An 18987-nucleotide genomic window follows, 5' to 3' on the forward strand; every position below is an offset into this window, starting at 1 on the left:
GGCTTGGACGTTTGGTCACACTTCACATGAGTTGTGGGGCATCACTAGGTCGTTGCCTCTATTGGATTCGAGAGCCGGTGAGTTGGGTTAGTCTCGACCCGATTTGATTTCCAGTCTTAAAGTCTTCATTTTTTTAGTATCCAAATTTTTAACAACAATTAAATTAACTTCAAGTATTCCAAGTTCATGTGTTTTTTAGCTTGTTCTTGTTCATCTATGAGATGAACTTAGAATCTTTCGAGCCCTAGGAGTGCTCTTTCAACGTTCGTGTTGATATCTTTTTTGAATGTCTAACGGTAGCTCCGTACGTGTAGAACTTTCTTCTTCGAAAGTCTAATCTAATAACTCTGGCTCTTTTAAGAAATTTGCATAATCCTTTATAGGTTTGGGCTAGATGGCTTCTTGATACTAACTCTTTTGGTTTGGGCTTTTGGGTCAAATTTTTCTTGAGCCCACACGTGATATTATTTGTAATTTCCTAACGTGCAAATTTATAATTAATGTAACAGTCCAAGTCCAAGCTTAAATAAAGGATCTGTGACGTAATGGTAGTGCATCAAACTTTGGTTGCATGTTTGATTCACGTTAGGTGTAATCTTGGTTGGAGAGAGGAACGGAACATTTCTTGTAAAGTCACGAGAACGTATACTATCTCCATTGGTGTGAGGCGTTTTGGGAAAGCCTAAAGCAAAGCCACGAGAACTTATACTCAAAGTAGACAATATCATATCATTGTGAAGAGTCCTTTTCATCTAACCGGGATTTTAGAGAAAATAAACATTTTATTAAGGTTTGTTACACAAATACTTGAATTACAATAATAAATTTGGGGAAATTACAAGGACTCAAATTATTAATAAAAAAAAAATAAAAAAAAAAGACATTTAAAGTACATAAAGGAATACAATAAATAATAAATAATAAATAATATATATATATATATATATATATTCTAATGTTATCAACTCTGTTTTGGGCCCTTGCCGATTTGGTCTGAGAAAGTTTTCCAATTAGTTTTAGCATCAATTTGGCTCTCCAATAAGGTATATATAACAGCCTGCATCAAATTATTACTTAATTATAAAATTATTATAGAAAGAATGAAAAATATAAGGCTAAAATTGTCATTTCACTTATCAAATATATATATATTTTTTTAAATTATTAGACATTTATTAAAAAATTTAATATTTTAATTAGTTGTTATAATAACGAAAAATAAAAGGTTAAAATTGTCATTTTACTTCTAAAATATACTTTTTAAATTTAAGAAGAAAAAATACAAGGCTAAAAATTGTCATTTCAGAAGAAAAATATAAGGTTAAAATTGTCATTTTACTCATCAGATATATATATTTTTAATTTATTAGACATTTATTAAAAATTTTAATGTTTTAATTAGTTGTTATAATAACGAAAAATAAAAGGTTAAAATTGTCATTTTACTCCTAAAATATACCTTTTAAATTTAAGAAGAAAAATACAAGGCTAAAATTGTCATTTCAGAAGAAAAATATTAGGCTAAAATTGTCATTTCACTCATCAGACATATATTTTTTTTTAATTTATTAGACATTTATTAAAAATTTTAATGTTTTAATTAGTTGTTATAATAACGAAAAATAAAAGGTTAAAATTGACATTTTACTCCTAAAATATACCTTTTAAATTTAAGAAGAAAAATACAAGGCTAAAATTGTCATTTCAGAAGAAAAATATTAGGCTAAAATTGTCATTTCACTCATCAGACATATATTTTTTTTTAATTTATTAGACATTTATTAAAAATTTTAATGTTTTAATTAGTTGTTATAATAACGAAAAATAAAAGGTTAAAATTGACATTTTACTTATGAAATATACTTTTTATATTTATTAGACATTTATTAAAAAAATTAAAGGTTAAACTTGTAATTTACTATATTTTAGTTAGTTGTTATAATAACGAAAAATATAAAGCTAAAATTCTCATTTTACTTATGAAATATAATTTTTTTAAAAAATTTATTAGACATTTATTAAAAAATTTAATATTTTAACTAGTTGTTATAATAACGAAAAAATAAAAGGTTAAAATTGTAATTTTACTTATGAAATATACTTTTTAAATTTTTTAATAATTTGTAATTTACTATATTTTAATTAGGTGTTATAATAACAATAAAAATATAAGGCTAAAATAATTTACTTATGAAATATACTTTTTAAATTTACTAGACATTTATTAAAAAATTTAAAGGTTAAACTGGTATAGTTATAATAATTGAAAAACAAAAGGTTAAAATTGTCATTTTACCGATAAATTATACCTTTTAAACCTTTCGTATTATTTGTTCTATATTCTATTAGACATTTATTAAAAATTTTCAAACAAGCTTAAAAAATTTAAGGTTTATAAATTTATTATAGAAAGAAGAAAATGAGAAGGCTATAATTGTCATTTCACTTATGAAATTTACTTTTTAAATTTTAAATTTTATTCTTAATAGAAAATATTAAATATTTATTTAAAAAATTCAAAAGGTTAAACTTGTAATTTACTATATTTTAATTAGTTGCTATAATAACAAAAAAAAAAAAAAAAAAAAAAAATNATTTTACTTATGAAATATACTTTTTATACTCTCGGTATTATTCGTACTAGAATCTATTACACATTTATTAAAAAATTTCAAACACATTTGAACGTATAATTTTAAAAATTTAAGGTTTGAACTTATAATTTAAAGTTTTTTATAAATTTATTATGTCATTTTGAAAGTCTTTTTAAAATTTTCAATTTTATTCTTAATAAAAAATATTATATATTTATTAAAATATAACAAATTTAAAAGTGGTTAAATCTAAAGGTTAAACTTGTAATTTAATTTATTGAAAAAAAAACAACATTAGTTGAAATGATTTATATATATCAATATTAGTTGATGCTTTTTTTTAATGTTTATTTTGGCCTCTTTATAATTTTTTTTTTAATTTGAATTTAAAAACATGAGATTAAATAAATTTCTTGGCAAAAGTTTATTTTAACCCATTTTTATTATGATTAAAGTTTTATAAATAAAGATAAAATGTGGATTGAAAATAAAAAATATATTAAGATCAAATAATTAAATAAATAATTAAAGTTTTATAAAAAGTATTAAGATCAAATAGCTTACCCGATAAAGGATACGCTTTGCATCACTTGGCTTATTGTTCCACGCTTCTAGCTCGTTCAGATACCGAATAGCATTTCTCAAGCTTTCTACCCCTCCCTATATTAAAATAATAATATTTTAAAATTTAAAATAAGTGGCCTCCAACACATATTTAAATTATATATATATATATATATATTTTTTGGATTTTCAATAAAAATATTATTATAATTTACATTTTTTTAAAAAAGTATTTAAAATATTTTTTATTGTTATATTAATGCTAAATTTATTATTTATTATTTTTTACTTTTTATGAATATTTTCTCAAAAACCCACTTTTATGATCTAAATTAACAAATAAATAAATTAAACTATTATAAACTAACATTAAATTATTGATTTTTTTTTCTTTTTTTCAAAAGGTGTTTATACAAAATCAATTTTGAAAAATAAAGCATTTCTTTCCTAATTATATAACAAACACATTATGGAAGAAATTATATATTAATCCTTAGTGAAATAATGTTCGGGTTAAGTTGGGGCCAGTGAGATTTCACAATCTGCTCCGATTTCGAGCCTCAACGTCCTCACTAGTACATCATTCGGTGTCCACTCTCCTCCGTGGCTCAACACCTTTGCTGGCACACTGTTTAGTGTCCATCACTTACGTGGCTCAACGTCCTCGTTGGCACACCGCCTAATGTTCACCCCTTACGTGGCTCAACATCCACGCTGGCACACTACCCGGTGTTCACCCCCCTACGGAGCTCAGCGTCTTCGCTGGTACACCGCTCGGTCTCCACTCCCTTTGGGGCTCAGCGGCGGTGTCCACCCCTTTCGAGGCTCAACGTCATTGTTGGTATACTGCCCGTTGTCCACCCCCTACGAGCCTTAGAATCCTTGCTGGCACACCGCCTGGTGTCCACCTCTTACGTGGTTCAACATCCATGTTGGCGTACTACCCCGTGTTCACCCCCCTACGGAGCTCAGCGTCCTCGCTAGTACACTGCTCGGTGTCCACTCCCTTTGGGGCTCAGCGACGGTGTCCACCCCTTTCAAGGCTCAACGTCATCGCTGGTATACCGCCCGTTGTCTACCCCCTACGAGCCTTAGAATCCTCGCTGGCACACCGCCTAGTGTCCACCCCCTACGAACCTTAGAATCCTCGCTGGCACACCGCCTGATGTCCACCCCCTACGAGCCTTAGAATCCTAGCTGACACACCGCCTGATGTCCACCCCCCTACGAGCCTTAGCATCCTCGATGGCACACCGCTTGGTGTCCACCCCCCTTCGAGGCTCAATATTGCTGGCATACTGCCTAGTGTCCACCCCCAATAAAGCTCAGCATCCTTGCTGTCACACTGCCCAGTGTCCACCTTCCTAAGGGGCCTAGCGTCCTCGCTGGCACACTACCCAATGTCCACCCTCCTAGGGCTCAACATCCTCACTAGCACACCGCTACGTGTCTAGCTCTAATACCATTTGTAACAGTCCAAGCCTCCCGCCAACAAATATTTGTCCTCTTTGGACTTTTCCTTTTGAGTTTCCCCTCAAGTTTTTTAAAACCGTCTCCTAGATACAAGTTTCCACACCCTTACAAATAATGCATTTATTCTCCTCTCCAATCGACCTCCGCTCTCACAATTAAAATTTTGAAAAACAAAAAATTCAAATCTTCTGCCAACCCAAAAACGGAATATCAACAAAACTCAACTGAACCCAATTCTGACTTACTTTAAATAATTGATAAATGCTCAATAATTGAACTAATTATCAATCTAATATGTATCGATAAGTTAAATTTTAAAATAATTTCAACCCGACCCAACTCAATCCAACTCGTGTATACTTCAGAGAAAATACCGTGTGGATGAGAATTGCGACCATTGCCAAGGTAGCTTCATATTTAGTCTGCATATTGTCATTTTCGTATCTTTGAAGCAACTTCTTCATTATCTTCTCAGCCCCTGAAGGATTATTAGCCAACAATTCCTGTAAAGCTTTTCTCTGCCACAAACAATAAACCCTCAGACTTATAATCAAACCTAAACATAGTTGAAAGGGTTAGACGAACCTGACTCTCCACAATGGTATGATATTGTCCACTTTAAGCATAAGCTCTCATGGCTTTGCTTTGGACTTCTCTAAAATGTCTCGTACCAATGAACAGTGTCTTCTTTGTTTATAAACCCATGATCATTTCCCTAAATTAGATGATGTGGGACTTTTATCATGCAACACCTCCCCTCGAACAAAGCACGCCTTCCCTTAATCGAGGCTCGACTCCTTTGGAGTCTTAGTCATTTTTGACTGCCTTCGAGGAGGCTTGACTCCTTTTTATTTCAGAGTCCTTTGTTCGACATTCGAAGATTTACCAATATGCACGACTAAATTTAGGGCATGACTCTGATACCATGTTAGACGAACACGACTCTCTATACTGGTATGATATTGTCCACTTTGAGCATAAGCTCTCATGGCTTTGCTTTGAACTCCCCCAAAATGCCTCATACCAATGAAAAGTATATTCTTTGTTTATAAACACATGATCATTCCCTAAATTAGCTGATGTGGGACTTTCATCATCCAACACCTCTCCTCGAACAAAGCACGCCTCCCCTTAATCTCAACTCGACTCCTTTGGAGTCTTAGTCATTTTTTACTATTGGAGTTTTTTGTTCGACATTCGAAGATTTACCAATATGCACGACTAAATTTAGGACATGGCTCTGATACCATGTTAGACGAACACGACTCTCTATACTGGTATGATATTGTCCACTTTGAGCATAAGCTTTCATCCCTTTGCTTTGGACTTCCCCAAAAGGCCTCATACCAATAAAGAGTGTATTCTTTGTTTATAAACCCTTGATCATTCGGTAAATTAGCCGATGTGGGACTTTCATCATCCAACAGAAAGTATAAACTAAAACTCACCTTGTTTGCACTTATGTCTTTGGTTTCACCCTCCGCCGCCGCATCCAAAGGGAGGCACAGCAGCGACTGCATAGCCACTTTGGTGTTTAATAAAGGAAAGCCATGGTTATGAGAACTGGACGGCTCCTTTGGGTTAAATACGTGACACACTATTTTGATGCCATTATTAGTACACCTCCGAGCGTCGTGCTTGTTAACGGTCTCGTTAGGGACGAGGTGAACGGAAGAAGACACGTTGCGTCGGAACGACAACGGGAGTGGCGGTGTTGGGGCGATTCCACGGTGGAGGAGGGCGGTGGAGTTCATGACGGTGGGTGGTGGTGGTTGGTTGGATTGAAATTTGAAGGCATGAGGAAAAGGGAAGAGGCTTTAATTTAAATAGAGGGAAATGGAAGAGAATATTTGTGTATTATTAGAAAAGAAAGTAAGAGAGTATTTTACTTGAAACATGAGTAAAGGTTGCTGTGCTATGATTTGCAAGGCATCACGATTCCTTTTTCATTTCCTATATTGTATGAAGCACATGAAAAAAGTGAATACTTTTCTTTTCTATTTTTATTTTGAATTTCGGGTTTAGATCCGCACAACCGTGATTCAAATATTTTCCCAACAGGTGTACACGGGTTGGGTTGGGTTGGGTTGGAAAAATCTTTTGAATCAACCTGAAATCTCGAGTTGGTTGAGTTGATGATCCAATCAACAACCTGAATGAAGTTTACAATCCAACCCAACTCTCGGGTTAGCTTGAGTAACCATCCCGACCCGCTTGGGTTAGGTTGAGTTGGGTTGTTGAGGTACGTCAAATATTCTTAATCTTCATAATAATTTAAAAGTAAAATAGGGTATAGGGTTGGATTGAGTTGTAAAATACCATATTTTCAGGACCCAACCCTCGGGTTAGGTTGGATTCAACCCTCGGGTTCGGTTGAGTTGTGTTGTAATACCCTATTTTCAGGACCCAACCCTCTTCGATTTTCCAAAAATTCAACACAATCCCATCGAAAAAAATCTAACCCAACTCAATTTTTATAGTTTTGGTTGAGTTGTTGGATCGGGTTAGGTTGAGTTCAACACAATCCCATCGAGAAAAATCTAACTCAACTCAATCTTTATAGTTTTGGCTGAGTTGTTGGATGGGTCGAGTTCTCGAATTATATGAACACTCCTAACTTTTTTCAAAAAAAAAAAAAAAAAAAATCAACGTCTTTTATACTCGAATTTATCGTGTATTTTTTTAATAAAGAAATTCAATATAATTGGCAATGTTACGTAAAAATGGAAGGGTATAAGTTTTGTGCTTTTCGTTTTGCATGGCACGAGAGATCTTTGTCAATTGGTCCATGTCTTGGAAACGTAAAGTCATGATAATACTTTAAACAACAAAAACAAATATGCCTCGTGACATTAACTGTTTATATACTTTCAACTTTATTCTATTTTCATATTTTGTCATTTAAACTTAATTTTTTAACATATAAATCTCCAATATATCGGGTACAAACGTACTATTTACGTTTTTTTTTTCTTCTTTGTTGATTTTTGGTACAACAAGCTTCCGGTAGCCCATAGTTAGGTCTAGGGGTACGTTAATGAGCCCGCTTGGTGGGTTCATGCGCATCTCTGTGAACCATTGGTAGATATGTACTATGCATCTAATCCAACCCAGAAAAGAAAGTAAAGTCCAAGGAACAATCATGAGAGTTAGGTCATATCAGTTACGATACGTGTTGTATGCGGTTATATTCCTCGACCCTAATAGTGGGATCAGTTACAGAATATTTTTAAATACTCATCCTGTTTAACATTTGTTCACGTAAAAGCAAATGTCTCATGTATAGATAACGACCTTAGCCGGAGAGGTCATGTAATGGAGTCATTGATAGTTAGATACGGTATTTGTATTATAGTCTCATTATTAGGATAATTTAGTAGTGTTTTTAATTTTTCGTGCACGTAGCCTTGACATGCATGTAGTAACAGTTTTATTTTTTAAAATTACCATGGTCGATACTATAGTACACTTTATCAGATCAATTCTCATGGATAATCCTCCGTCCAAAGATATAAGTTAAAAAATGTTTATCACTGAAATCAATGAAAGTCTCACGTGAAAATTTAACTTTTTTAGTTCACTGTAGGGAAGATTCAAACCTTTGACTTTTTAATTAAAAATTTACGTCTTAATCAATGTAGCTATATATGCATTTGTAATACCCGAGCCTCGACAAGAGATTAAACACTCAACTTTTCTTTTAAAGTTCAAACTTCCAAGTTTTCAAAAATATAAATGAAAATAGCAAACAATTAAAAAAAATGGTTAAAGTCAACCCATAGGTATTTTGGTTATTTTTTTTCCCTCGTCTTATTAAGCACGTGCAGATAGGTCAATTGAGAGGCTAGGAAAAAAAAAAAAACCCTAGAAAGAGAAAAGGAATATATCCCCGTTCCAACTCCAATTTCAACCACGAGGAGTCCGATTCCGACTAAGGTCATTCATAGAATTTGCTTAGAAGCCCTATGAGAAGTAATTTAGACGATATGTTTTCAAGATTTACGTTTCGGTATTTCTCTAAATTTGTAACATTTGTGAGGAATTAGGTTATGAGATTTCTGTATGATGATCTTGTTGAAATATCATCATTAATCTAATAGGGTTAAGCCAAACAATCGTATGAGTTATGAGTGACTATATTTATGTTAAGAAAATGATTTAGGATTTAGAAAAAACGTTGAGAAATTTTAGGAATACATTGCCTAGTATAAATACTTCTCCACCCTACTTAGTTCATCATCCCAAGAAATCCCAAGAAATATGGAGCAGTAGTATTCTGCAGAGTGTTTTGTAATCTTCTCGATTGGTCATAATAAAGAGTGCGAGTGTTTCTCACATAGAGTTGTGTTCAACAATCTGGTATCAGAGCGAGGTTAGCATAGGTTATTTGATCTCTTGGAATTCTTAGTATGCTTTGTGACTGCAACTCTGTCTGATCTTCCATATCAGAAATGATTTCTTGATATTAGTAGTGAGTGAGTTTCTTTTGTGTCGTGAGTAGTCTGTGACTCTGCAAGTTTTATGTTGAAAGAGTTTGTTTGGTATTACTGAGGCATAGCCAACACAATGAGTGATTTCCAAATCGTTGGAGGAATCAAGAAACTCAACCACAACAACTACAACACGTGGGCAACATGCATGATGTCCTATTTACAAGGACATGATCTTTGGGAGATCGTTGGCGAGTGCAAAACCACGCCGCCAGAAGAGGATTCTAACGGCGCCTTGCGCAAATGGAGAATCAAAGCAGGAAAAGCAATGTTTGTCTTGAAGACCACAATCGGAGAAGAGATGTTAGAGCATATTGGGATGACAAGACACCGAAAGAAGCATGGGACACGTTCGTGATGTTGTTCTCAAAGAAGAACGATGCGAGACTACAACTTCTGGAGAACGAGTTGTTGTCAATTTCACAACGTGACATAACGATTGCTCAGTACTTCCACAAGGTCAAGTCGATCTGTCGGGAGATTACTGAACTAGACACAAAATCCGCAATTGAAGAAGATCGAATGAAGAGGATCATAATCCACGGATTGCGGCCAGAATATCGAAGCTTCATTATTGTTGTACAAGGATGACCCACTCAACCATCACTTGTGGAGTTCGAAAACTTGTTAGCCAGCCAAGAAGCCATGGCTAAACAAATGGGAGGCATCACATTGAAGGGTGAAGAAGAAGCACTCTACACAAGTAAAAGTCGGAGCAATAATAGGTCGTCTACCAAACGTGGATACAATGGTGACAAAAGAAGAAGTCACCAAGGAACTGCACAACCAGGGAGAGCTTGGAAGAACGATAACAATAACTCTCAAGGGAAGAGATTGGAAGGAATTTGCTACAATTGCAGGAAGAAGAGCCACATGTCCAGAGATTGTTGGTCCAAGAAAAAAAAATCTGTCGAAAGCAATGTGGCATCCTCGAACATGGAGGTGGAGGAGGAATGGGATACAGAGGTACTATATGCCACAGAAGAAGATAAGATAGCACTCATGACGATGATGGGAGACCATATCGATTATGAGAATGATTGGATCATTGATCCAGGATGCTGAAGCCACATGATTGACAATTAGAGTGGTGCAATGGAAGCGGGGTGGCTCTTAGAGAAGGAAGCATTACCAGGCCTTGAGCAAATTGAAAAAATTCTTTTGACGGGAGAGCAAACTGAAGAAATTCTCCCACAGAAGATGGGGGAGAAAATTGAAGAAATTCTACAATAGAAAACGGGGAGCAAACAATACACATTTGCTTAAGTGCTGATGTGCCTAAAAATCCAAGCGACACTGATCTTGGTAGGCAAGAAGTGACTCAACCACACAAACCTGGTGAAAAGAAAATGGCACCTCAACGACTTAAACGATCTAAAAGAATCCAGAAGCCAAATCCAAAGTATGTCGATATAACTATTATAGATGACGAAGTTAAAGAGCCAGAGACGTATGTAGAAGCATCACAAAATACGGCTTGGCAAAAAGCGATGGAGGAAGAAATTATAGCCCTAGAGCAAAATCAAACTTGGGAACTAGTACCAAGATCAGAAGATGTCAAATTCATCTCTTGCAAGTGGGCTTACGAAATAATGTGTCTCTCGGATGGATCAATCGAAAGATACAAGACTCAATATGTAGCTCGAGGGTTCTCTCAAGAATATGGACTAGACTATGATGAAACGTTTAGTCCAGTGGCGAAGATAACTATCATACAAGTTCCTCCAGTACTTGTGGTAAATAAAGATTGAAAATTATGGCAGATGGATATGAAGAAACTAAACGATGAGTTAAACATAGAATTCTACATGGACCAACCGAAGAAATTTGAAAATGAAGTTGGAGTCATTAGTCAATATATGCAAAGTCTGAAGAAGCCTCATTTGGATGCGACTCGACGGACCTTGAGATATGTCAAAGGTATAATCAATTATGATCGTTTGTTACAAAAGAAGCGAAGACTGGAAGCTAGTTGGATATAGTGATGTCGACTATGCAGGAGACTACGATACTCGAATATCAATAACTAGGTATGTGTTCAAGCACAGTTCGAGAACAATTTCTTGGTGTAACAAAAGACAACCAATTGTATCATTGTCAACTAGAGAACAGAGTACAGAGCAGCGGCGAGAGCAACTTAGGAATGTACATGGCTGAAACTTCTGATGAAAGATTAGCACTAGAAAGCTGACTATTCGATACCACTTCAATGCGACAACTAATCTGTGATTCGTCTAGTAGAAAATTCGATGGTTCATGCCAGAACAAAGCATGTGGAGGTGCATTGCCATTTTATTAGAGACAAAGTCTTGAAGGAAGAATACGGATGACCACATGGCAGACTTGTCTACAAAAGAGCTGAATACTTGCACACATGAGAGCTTTCACTATGGTGTAGCGAATTAGGACTAATGCTGAGGGGAGTGTTAAAATATTATCACTAACCCAATAGGGTTAAGCCCAACCATTGTATGACTGACTATATTTATGTTAAGAAAATGATTTAGGATTTTAATAATAAATTTAGGAAAATGATTTAGGGATTTTAGGAAAAACGTTGAGAAATTTTAGAAATAGATTGACTACCACCTAGTATAAATACCTCTCCACCCTACTTAGTTCATCATCCCAAGAAATTCCAACAAATACAAAGCAGTAGTATTGTACAGAGTGTCTTGTAATATCTTGTGATTGGTCTTAATAAAGAGTGCGAGTATTTCTCTCAAAGAGTTGTGTTCAACGGATCTTGTAAGGTTTTCACACATTTTTCATGAAGGAAGTCAGAGTCAAGTCGATTTGGAGGTAGAAGTTCAGGCGTTCATCAAGAACCGTAAGTGATAAACATTTAGCAAATTTTGGACTTGAATATATTTACGTGTAGTTAATTAGAAATTACAAAAAAAACCTTTGCTTCCAAGAGTAAAGACTATCCCCACAGACCAATACAACTCCTTCCAGCATGGTTTGACTTCACTAACCACATGAATTGTTCAAAACAAAGCTCACTTAACCATGAAGTTCTTATGATCGTGAAAAATGTGTACTTTGTTGATATAAGTACTAACTTTCAATTCTTTTAAGTCTTTTTTAATCATCCTATTCTCAGAATTGCTCTCATTTGAATGTGATTTCGATTCATTCATGTACATTTCATTTACTGAGGTGCATAATAGTGGATTGACTTAGAATTAATTAATGGAAATGACTGATTAACGAGTCTAGCTAATTAATTTTATGTCATTAGACCCGAAAGAAAATTTGTAATCTTCAAATTAATATTTATTATTTATTGCATGAAATTAAAATAAATTATATATATATAATATAATAGCTCGTCTTCCAAAATCACTTAATAAACTATACGAAATATATTTTAAATATTTTTATCTGTCATAACTTACGATCACTTCGTTATATATGTATTAACAGACTAATTAACGACCATTAATTAAACGCAAATTAATGAAATTTGTAGTACGTTAAGGGTAAAATGGTAAATTGACACAAGTAAAAAAAAATTTATTGAAAAATAGAGGCATTACACGTGGAAAAAAGCAAGTAAATATAAATAAAAAAGTTGTGGATTTACCTCATTGGCTTTGATGTTCAAAGGGGTTGAAGACGCCAATGGTTTTCATGAAACATTTCCAGCAAATTTTGGCATCTTTATGGTTCCCCAATGCTGTCAGCCCAATAGCCTTCATGAAATTTCATATTTTTAGTGAAAAAAAAAAATTACAAAATTCGAAACGTGCGCACGTTGATTGAATTAGTGACCCGAACAATCGAAATACAGGTTGAGTTGGGTTAGGTTCTCGGACTATTTTTCTTTTAATTATTTAAGAAAATCTTATTCATTTATAATACATGTTACATTAATAACTAAAATTTCATAAAATTCAAATATCAAACATTCACAGGTCATAAAATATAACATCGGTTACAAATAACAAATATTTTCGATCTTCATAACAGGTTGGTTGGGTTGACTCAATGAAAAAATGTCAACCCGAGAATCCGCTCGAATTTTTTAGTTTTCCAAAAATTCAACCTGACACAATTTCTAAATCGAGTTAAGGGTAAGTACCTTGTAAAGGCAAGGTTTTGCTAAATTGGAATCGGAAAAATCCTCCTGGATCGCAACGAGACGCTTTAAAGCTTCTTCATATTTTCCCTAATTAAGAAGTACTCGTGAATTTATTTCACAATTATATTTTTAAAAATAAATTAAACACAAAAATATATTTTAAGTTAACCTAATTTTTTTAACCATTTGTTCTTATTTTATTTTTTCTTTTTTAATAAAATTACAAAATTTATTAAGTGAGCAGCTAAAAATCTTTCAAATATGTGGTAAGAAAAAAAGTATATTTATAATTAATAATCACTTAATGCAATAAATAAATAAAAAAAAAACTTTCTTATTTAAAATATATATATATATTTTAGAAGTGTTTAAACCAGAAGATATTCGAAACGTACTCTAAATTAACTTACTAGATATATAAGAATCTGGGTATATGCGACTTGCGCCTCTAATGCCTCCTCTCGGTTGTCTCTCACTTCGTTACATAAGTTTTCCATGTAGCGTTTTGCTGCATCATAATCCCCATTCACGGCTGCCTTCAGTGCCATTTTCTGCACAGAAGTAACAATTTTGTCTCTATAGTTTAAAATTTATAACAATTTAATTTACGATGAGAAATTTAATTTGAAAACTGAAAATTATACGAAAGAGAAATAAGTATAAATATTACGTCATATAAACTTATCATCAGCTAATTTTAACATTCACGAATATAAACGATATAATTGTAACGGCTCAAATTCATTGTTAGCAGATATTGTCATCTTTAGGCTTTCTGTTTCGAGCTTCCCTTCAAAGTTTTTAAAACGTGTCTACTGAGGAGAAGTTTCCAAACCCTAATAAAGAATACCCTCAATCTACCTCCTTCGAGAACCAATATCATTCGTTCTTCTCCCCAACCGATGTGGGATCTCACACTCCACCCCCTTTGGAGCCCAGTGTCCTCGTTGACACTAGTTCCCTTCTCCAATCGATGTGGGACATCCTATTCCAAACCCCCTTCGGGGCCAGCATTCTTGCTGGCACACCGCCTTGTGTCCACCTCTCTTGGGGTCTCAGCCTCCTCACTGGCACATCGCCCAATGTTCTCGTTGGCACTAGTTTCTTTTCCAATCGATGTGGGACCCCCAATCCACCCCCTTTCGGGGCCAGCATTTTTGCTGGCACACCACCTTGTGTCCACTTCTCTTGGAGACTCAGCCTACTCACTGACACATCGTCCAGTGTCTGACCCTGATACCATTTGTAACGGTCAAGCCACTGCTAGCACATATTCTCTTCTTTAGACTTTCCCTTCCAAGTTTCCCTTCAAAGTTTTTAAAACGTGTCTGCTAGGAAAGGTTTTTACGGTTTTATAAAGAATGTTTCGTTCTCCTTCCTAACTGAGTGGGATCTCACAATAATTGAAAAATAAATCGAAAACATGAGAGAAAAATATAAGACTAGAAGAGAATAACCTTAGTGCGAATAATGTTGAATAACAATGAGTCATGTTCTACACTCAGCGATTTTAAGCTCAACAATGGCTTCAATAGGCTCTTAGCATTCATCAAGAACCCATCTGAATTTGTATTTCTACAATGAGCTTTGAGCTCCTCATTTACATTGCCATTGCCAAGCGTTTCAAGGTACGTATTCCACCCTTCTTCAGCTTTATCACCGTTGCCCAACATGGTGTGAACCACAGCCTACATAAAATTGCATCCTTTTCAATCAACATTACATGAAACCCACTAACTAAATTTAGGTCAATATTCGTTTATATTGATCTTTGATCTTTAAACGTGTCAAATTGTAGAAGTGTTTGTAGGTTGAGTTGGGTCGGGTCGGGTCGGGTCAGGTTTGGTTGAAGTATTTTTTTAGATCGGTTTATATTGATCTCTAAACGTGTCAAATTGTAGGAGTGTTTGTGGGTTGAGTTGGGTCGAGTCAGGTTTGGTTGAATTATTTTTTTTTAGACCGGGCTCAATTGTTGATCAGGTTGTAAAATTTTCAACACAAACAACATTTACTAAACAATAAACCCAACCCGATCCAACCACAACGTTTTGTGGTTGGGTCGAGTTGAGACATTTTTTTCAGACCAAACTCAATTGTTCAGTAAAATTTTCAACTCAGGTTAAGTTTACTGTGTTCAGATTATTTATTCAAATTTTTATTTTTAATAAAACATTTAGTTAAGATTTGCAATTCGATCGGGAACATAATCTAGTTTTAGAGTAGGATTCAGTGCATAAAATTTTCATTTATTTGAACTCAGTCTAACCCAAATAAGTTCATAACTCGATCAAAACTGTCTGGGTGGGTTGGGTTGATCGGGTTATTTGGGTCATCGAATTTTTTGAACACTCGTATTAAATTGTATCAATTTTTATTATAAAGTTTTAATTTCATTATTATGAGAATGTACCTTATAAAGGGAAAGTCTTGCTTCAAATGATTGAGGAAAGTTGTCCTTCTCCTCTAGAAATTCTAGAGCCTTGTCGTATTCATCCTAGTGAAGAAATTACATGTGAATTTATAGACATTGAAAGAAATTAAGTATACAATAATAATAAATAGATTGTTGTGTCGTAACGGTCAAATTATATTTAGGTTAAAATGTCATTTTCATCTCTGTATTTTAGTGTAACGATCCTAGTCCACTGCTAGCAGATATTGTCCTTTTTTAGCTTTCTAACGCGTCTGCTAGAAAGAGGTTTTCACACCTTTGTAAAGAGTGTTTCGTTCTCCTCCCTAACTGATGTGGGTTCTCATAATCCACCCTCCTTCGAAGTACAGCGTTCTCGTTGACACTCATTCCCTTCTCCAATCGATGTGGGATCTCCTAATCCACCCGAGAGAGGTTTTCACACCAAGAATGTTTCGTTCTCCTCTCCAACCGACGTGAGATCTCACAATCCACGACACTCGTTCCCTTCTGCAATCGATGTAGGATCCCCCAATCCACCCGAGAGAGGTTTCCTTCTCTAATCGATGTGGGACCCCCAATCCACCCGGGAGAGATTTCCACACCCTTATAAAAAATATTTCGTTCTCCTCCTCAACTTAAGTGAGATCTCACATTTAGATCTTAATCTATTTTAATTTATATACTTTATATTTAAATTTAGTTTTTCAACCTTCAATAAATTTAATTTTTTGAGTTTTTATCGAATCTGATCAATAAGAGAAGTCTTCCTCATCTCGGTTTCGTGGCAGTGAAAAAGCATACCAAACGTATGAGAATTTGGAGATGTGTTAGCCGAGCCTCGTAGACAACTTCGGCCATAGCGGAAGAGCATAAGTTTTTCGTATGGCACAATGCTTCACCGTACTTCCCTTCCACGACCAACTTCAATGCCTCGTTCTACAAAATAAAAAAATAAAATAAATAAATAAATTAAAAAAAAAAATCCTTTTAGTTCATTGAAAGGACTTATCAAATTTGTTCTTAAAACTTTAGAGGTTAAAAAATAAACGAACCTTAGTGGAAGCAATCACTAATGTTGGTGAATTACTTTCTTTTAGTTGTACTAAGCTTAGCAATGACTTCAATGAGTCTCCTTCGGCATTTGAGTACGTCTCCCCATCCCCACAACGAGCTAATAACTTGTCACGTATATTGGGATTCCAAGTCGACCCAATAGAGACACGGGTCGATACTGAACCATTCGATAATCGAGGAATGAATGACTTCCTAACGTTGAAACGGAGCCATGAAGGCATCATTGACATCGGGATGGAAGGGGAAGGTTCAAACAAGGGAAGTTTAGATGGTAAGCCACCACGAAGCAAAGCAAAGGATTCCATGGGTATGACGGTTTAGGCGATATCGATACGAGCTTCGTGTTGAACGAAGGATGTTCTTGGCGGTGGCAAGAGTCTAGAGATTTCGAAACTATATATTAATGTGTAAAAGTGAGTATACAAAAATTAAAAAGCATTCTTGGAGGGGAAGTATTTAATTATTCTCATTTCATTCACATGGACGTATAAAATTCCATGGTTCAAATAGAAGGCAAAGGTTAAAGAGGAAAGGGTTGTTGTGTTTCATGTTTCTTTTAACAAAATGAAGAAAATCAAAGGCTATTATGGATGTAATAATGAAGCATCTTTTAAAGTGAAAAAAAATTGATCTCATCTTCTCATGTTTGCTCATCGTTGTAATTTAATTGTCTCTTTTATGTCGCTAAACATGCTAAACACGTATAATAAAAGTTCTTAAGCATCTAATAACAAATCTAACGTGAAGATCGTATGTCGGAGAGGGGTAGCAAGTATTCTTTATAAGGATGTGGAAACATCTACCTAACAGACGTGTTATAAAAAGGAAAGCCATGAAAATATTTGCTAGTGGTGAGCTTGAGCTGTTACAAATGATATCAGAGCGAGACACTGGGCAGTGTGTCAGCAAGGATGTTGAACCAGAAGGGGTTGGACACCGAGTGGTGTGCCAACGAATGGGCCCCTGAAAGTGGTGGATCGTGAGATCTCACATCGATTGGAGAGGGAAACGAGTGTCAGCGAAGACGTTAGACCCTGAAGGGGGAGGGGCTGGATTGTGAGATCTCACACTGATTGGAGAGGGGAACGAGTGCCAACGAGGACGTTGGGACCCGAAAGGGGGTGGATTGTGAGATCTCACATCGATTGGAGAGGGGAACAAGTGCTAGCGAAGACGTTGGGCCCTAAAGGGGGTGAATTGTGAGATCTCACATCGATTGGAGAGGGGAACGAGTGCCAGCGAGGACGTTGGGACCCGAAGGGGAGTGGATTGGGAGATCTCACATCGATTGGAGAGGGGAATGAACGTCAGCGAAGACGTTGGGCCCTAAAGGGGGTGAATTGTGAGATCTCACATCGATTGGAGAGGGGAACAAGTGCTAGCGAGGACATTGGGACCCGAAGGGGGGTGGATTGTGAGATCCCACGTCGGTTTGAGAGGGGAACGAAACATTCTTCACAAGAGTGTCGAAACTTCTCCCTAGTAGAAGTATTTTAAAAACCGAAGCCCGAAAAGAAATGCCCAAACAAAACAATATCTAGTAGCAGTGGACTTGGGTTGGTAGAGTTAAACTATGTCAAAATATGACACATAAAGGGTCTGACGCACACAGTTCTATTCTATATGTCTCAATCTTTCTAACTTGTTCCTACACCACCTTCTCACAATAAAGCTAGGGTTTGTGTACAAATTGGTAGCTTTGCCAGAGACAAGACGGGGGCTAGTTAGTAAATGTATAGAGCCGAGTGTAGTAGACACTTCTAGGCCCCTTCTCGACTAAAAGATTAGTTCTATACTTCAAGTGCTTTTTTGCTTTTTCCCAAAGCATTTCAATGGTGCTCCCAAATATGAAGCAAGTAGCAAGAGTAAACTCAACAATGGAACAGAGTTGTACGTTCCTTTTTTTAGCTTTATAGCCATGGTAAGTACCAACAGAGTCACCCTGCATGCCCCTTCTTTTTCTTTTGTGACAATGGCAAAGGCAATAGGACTTAGAGGGACAATCTCAATTATGCACGGCTATAGAACTATCACGATTACACCTCGAGGCTGGCGTGCCATGAGGGTCTAACTTTTCACCTCGAGGCTTATGTGTAATAACTTGAATTTAAGAAAACCCTAGAGTCGTCAGCATGCGAGCTTGGTGTCAATGTACAACGTCGTGATTTTGACACGCTCATATTAAGCCTTAAAAAGAACCCAATTCCCCATATATATTTTTTGTTCAGCGTTATGGCTTCATTGGATCTTAGGCGAGGTTCTCCTTTGCCAACTGAACATAACTCGTACAGG

General features: G+C 35.4%; 3 protein-coding genes across 3 annotated transcripts; 1 reads left to right on the forward strand and 2 right to left on the reverse strand.

Moving 5' to 3' along the window:
- Nucleotides 1-944: 944 nt before the first annotated feature.
- Nucleotides 945-6412, reverse strand: LOC111802357. Its single transcript, XM_023686687.1, has 4 exons — nt 6080-6412; nt 5006-5149; nt 3159-3254; nt 945-1057 (listed from the first exon to the last, which is right to left on the reverse strand). The coding sequence occupies exons 1-4, from the start codon at nt 6383-6385 to the stop codon at nt 962-964; spliced, it is 642 nt and encodes a 213-aa protein (XP_023542455.1). The 5' UTR covers nt 6386-6412; the 3' UTR covers nt 945-961.
- Nucleotides 6413-10470: 4058 nt separating this feature from the next.
- On the forward strand, nt 10471-10872 carry LOC111802126 (uncharacterized mitochondrial protein AtMg00820-like). The gene has a single exon (XM_023686392.1). It carries the CDS (start codon nt 10471-10473, stop codon nt 10870-10872), a length of 402 nt encoding a protein of 133 aa, XP_023542160.1.
- Nucleotides 10873-12711: 1839 nt separating this feature from the next.
- Nucleotides 12712-17047, reverse strand: LOC111802127. Its single transcript, XM_023686393.1, has 7 exons — nt 16674-17047; nt 16423-16557; nt 15619-15702; nt 14666-14896; nt 13619-13759; nt 13209-13295; nt 12712-12819 (listed from the first exon to the last, which is right to left on the reverse strand). Exons 1-7 carry the CDS (start codon nt 16998-17000, stop codon nt 12712-12714), a joined length of 1113 nt encoding a protein of 370 aa, XP_023542161.1. The 5' UTR covers nt 17001-17047.
- Nucleotides 17048-18987: the final 1940 nt, after the last annotated feature.

The sequence above is a fragment of the Cucurbita pepo genome, chromosome LG09, assembly GCF_002806865.2.
Source record: "Cucurbita pepo subsp. pepo cultivar mu-cu-16 chromosome LG09, ASM280686v2, whole genome shotgun sequence".
Classification (NCBI taxonomy): Eukaryota; Viridiplantae; Streptophyta; class Magnoliopsida; order Cucurbitales; family Cucurbitaceae; genus Cucurbita; species Cucurbita pepo.

What these genes read in the sequence shown, in the direction of transcription:
- LOC111802126 (XM_023686392.1), top strand. Translation starts at nt 10,471, where the DNA reads ATGGCACCTCAACGACTTAAACGATCTAAAAGAATCCAGAAGCCAAAT.
- LOC111802357 (XM_023686687.1), bottom strand. Translation starts at nt 6,385, where the DNA reads ATGAACTCCACCGCCCTCCTCCACCGTGGAATCGCCCCAACACCGCCA. An exon ending in AAGACATAAGTGCAAACAAG is followed by an intron (nt 5,150 to 6,079) that starts GTGAGTTTTAGT and finishes TGTTTGTGGCAG; the next exon opens with AGAAAAGCTTTACAGGAATT. An exon ending in TCGCAATTCTCATCCACACG is followed by an intron (nt 3,255 to 5,005) that starts GTATTTTCTCTG and finishes ATTTTAATATAG; the next exon opens with GGAGGGGTAGAAAGCTTGAG.
- LOC111802127 (XM_023686393.1), bottom strand. Translation starts at nt 17,000, where the DNA reads ATGGAATCCTTTGCTTTGCTTCGTGGTGGCTTACCATCTAAACTTCCC. An exon ending in CAAGACTTTCCCTTTATAAG is followed by an intron (nt 14,897 to 15,618) that starts GTACATTCTCAT and finishes AATTTTATGTAG; the next exon opens with GCTGTGGTTCACACCATGTT. An exon ending in TCAACATTATTCGCACTAAG is followed by an intron (nt 13,760 to 14,665) that starts GTTATTCTCTTC and finishes ACTTCTGTGCAG; the next exon opens with AAAATGGCACTGAAGGCAGC.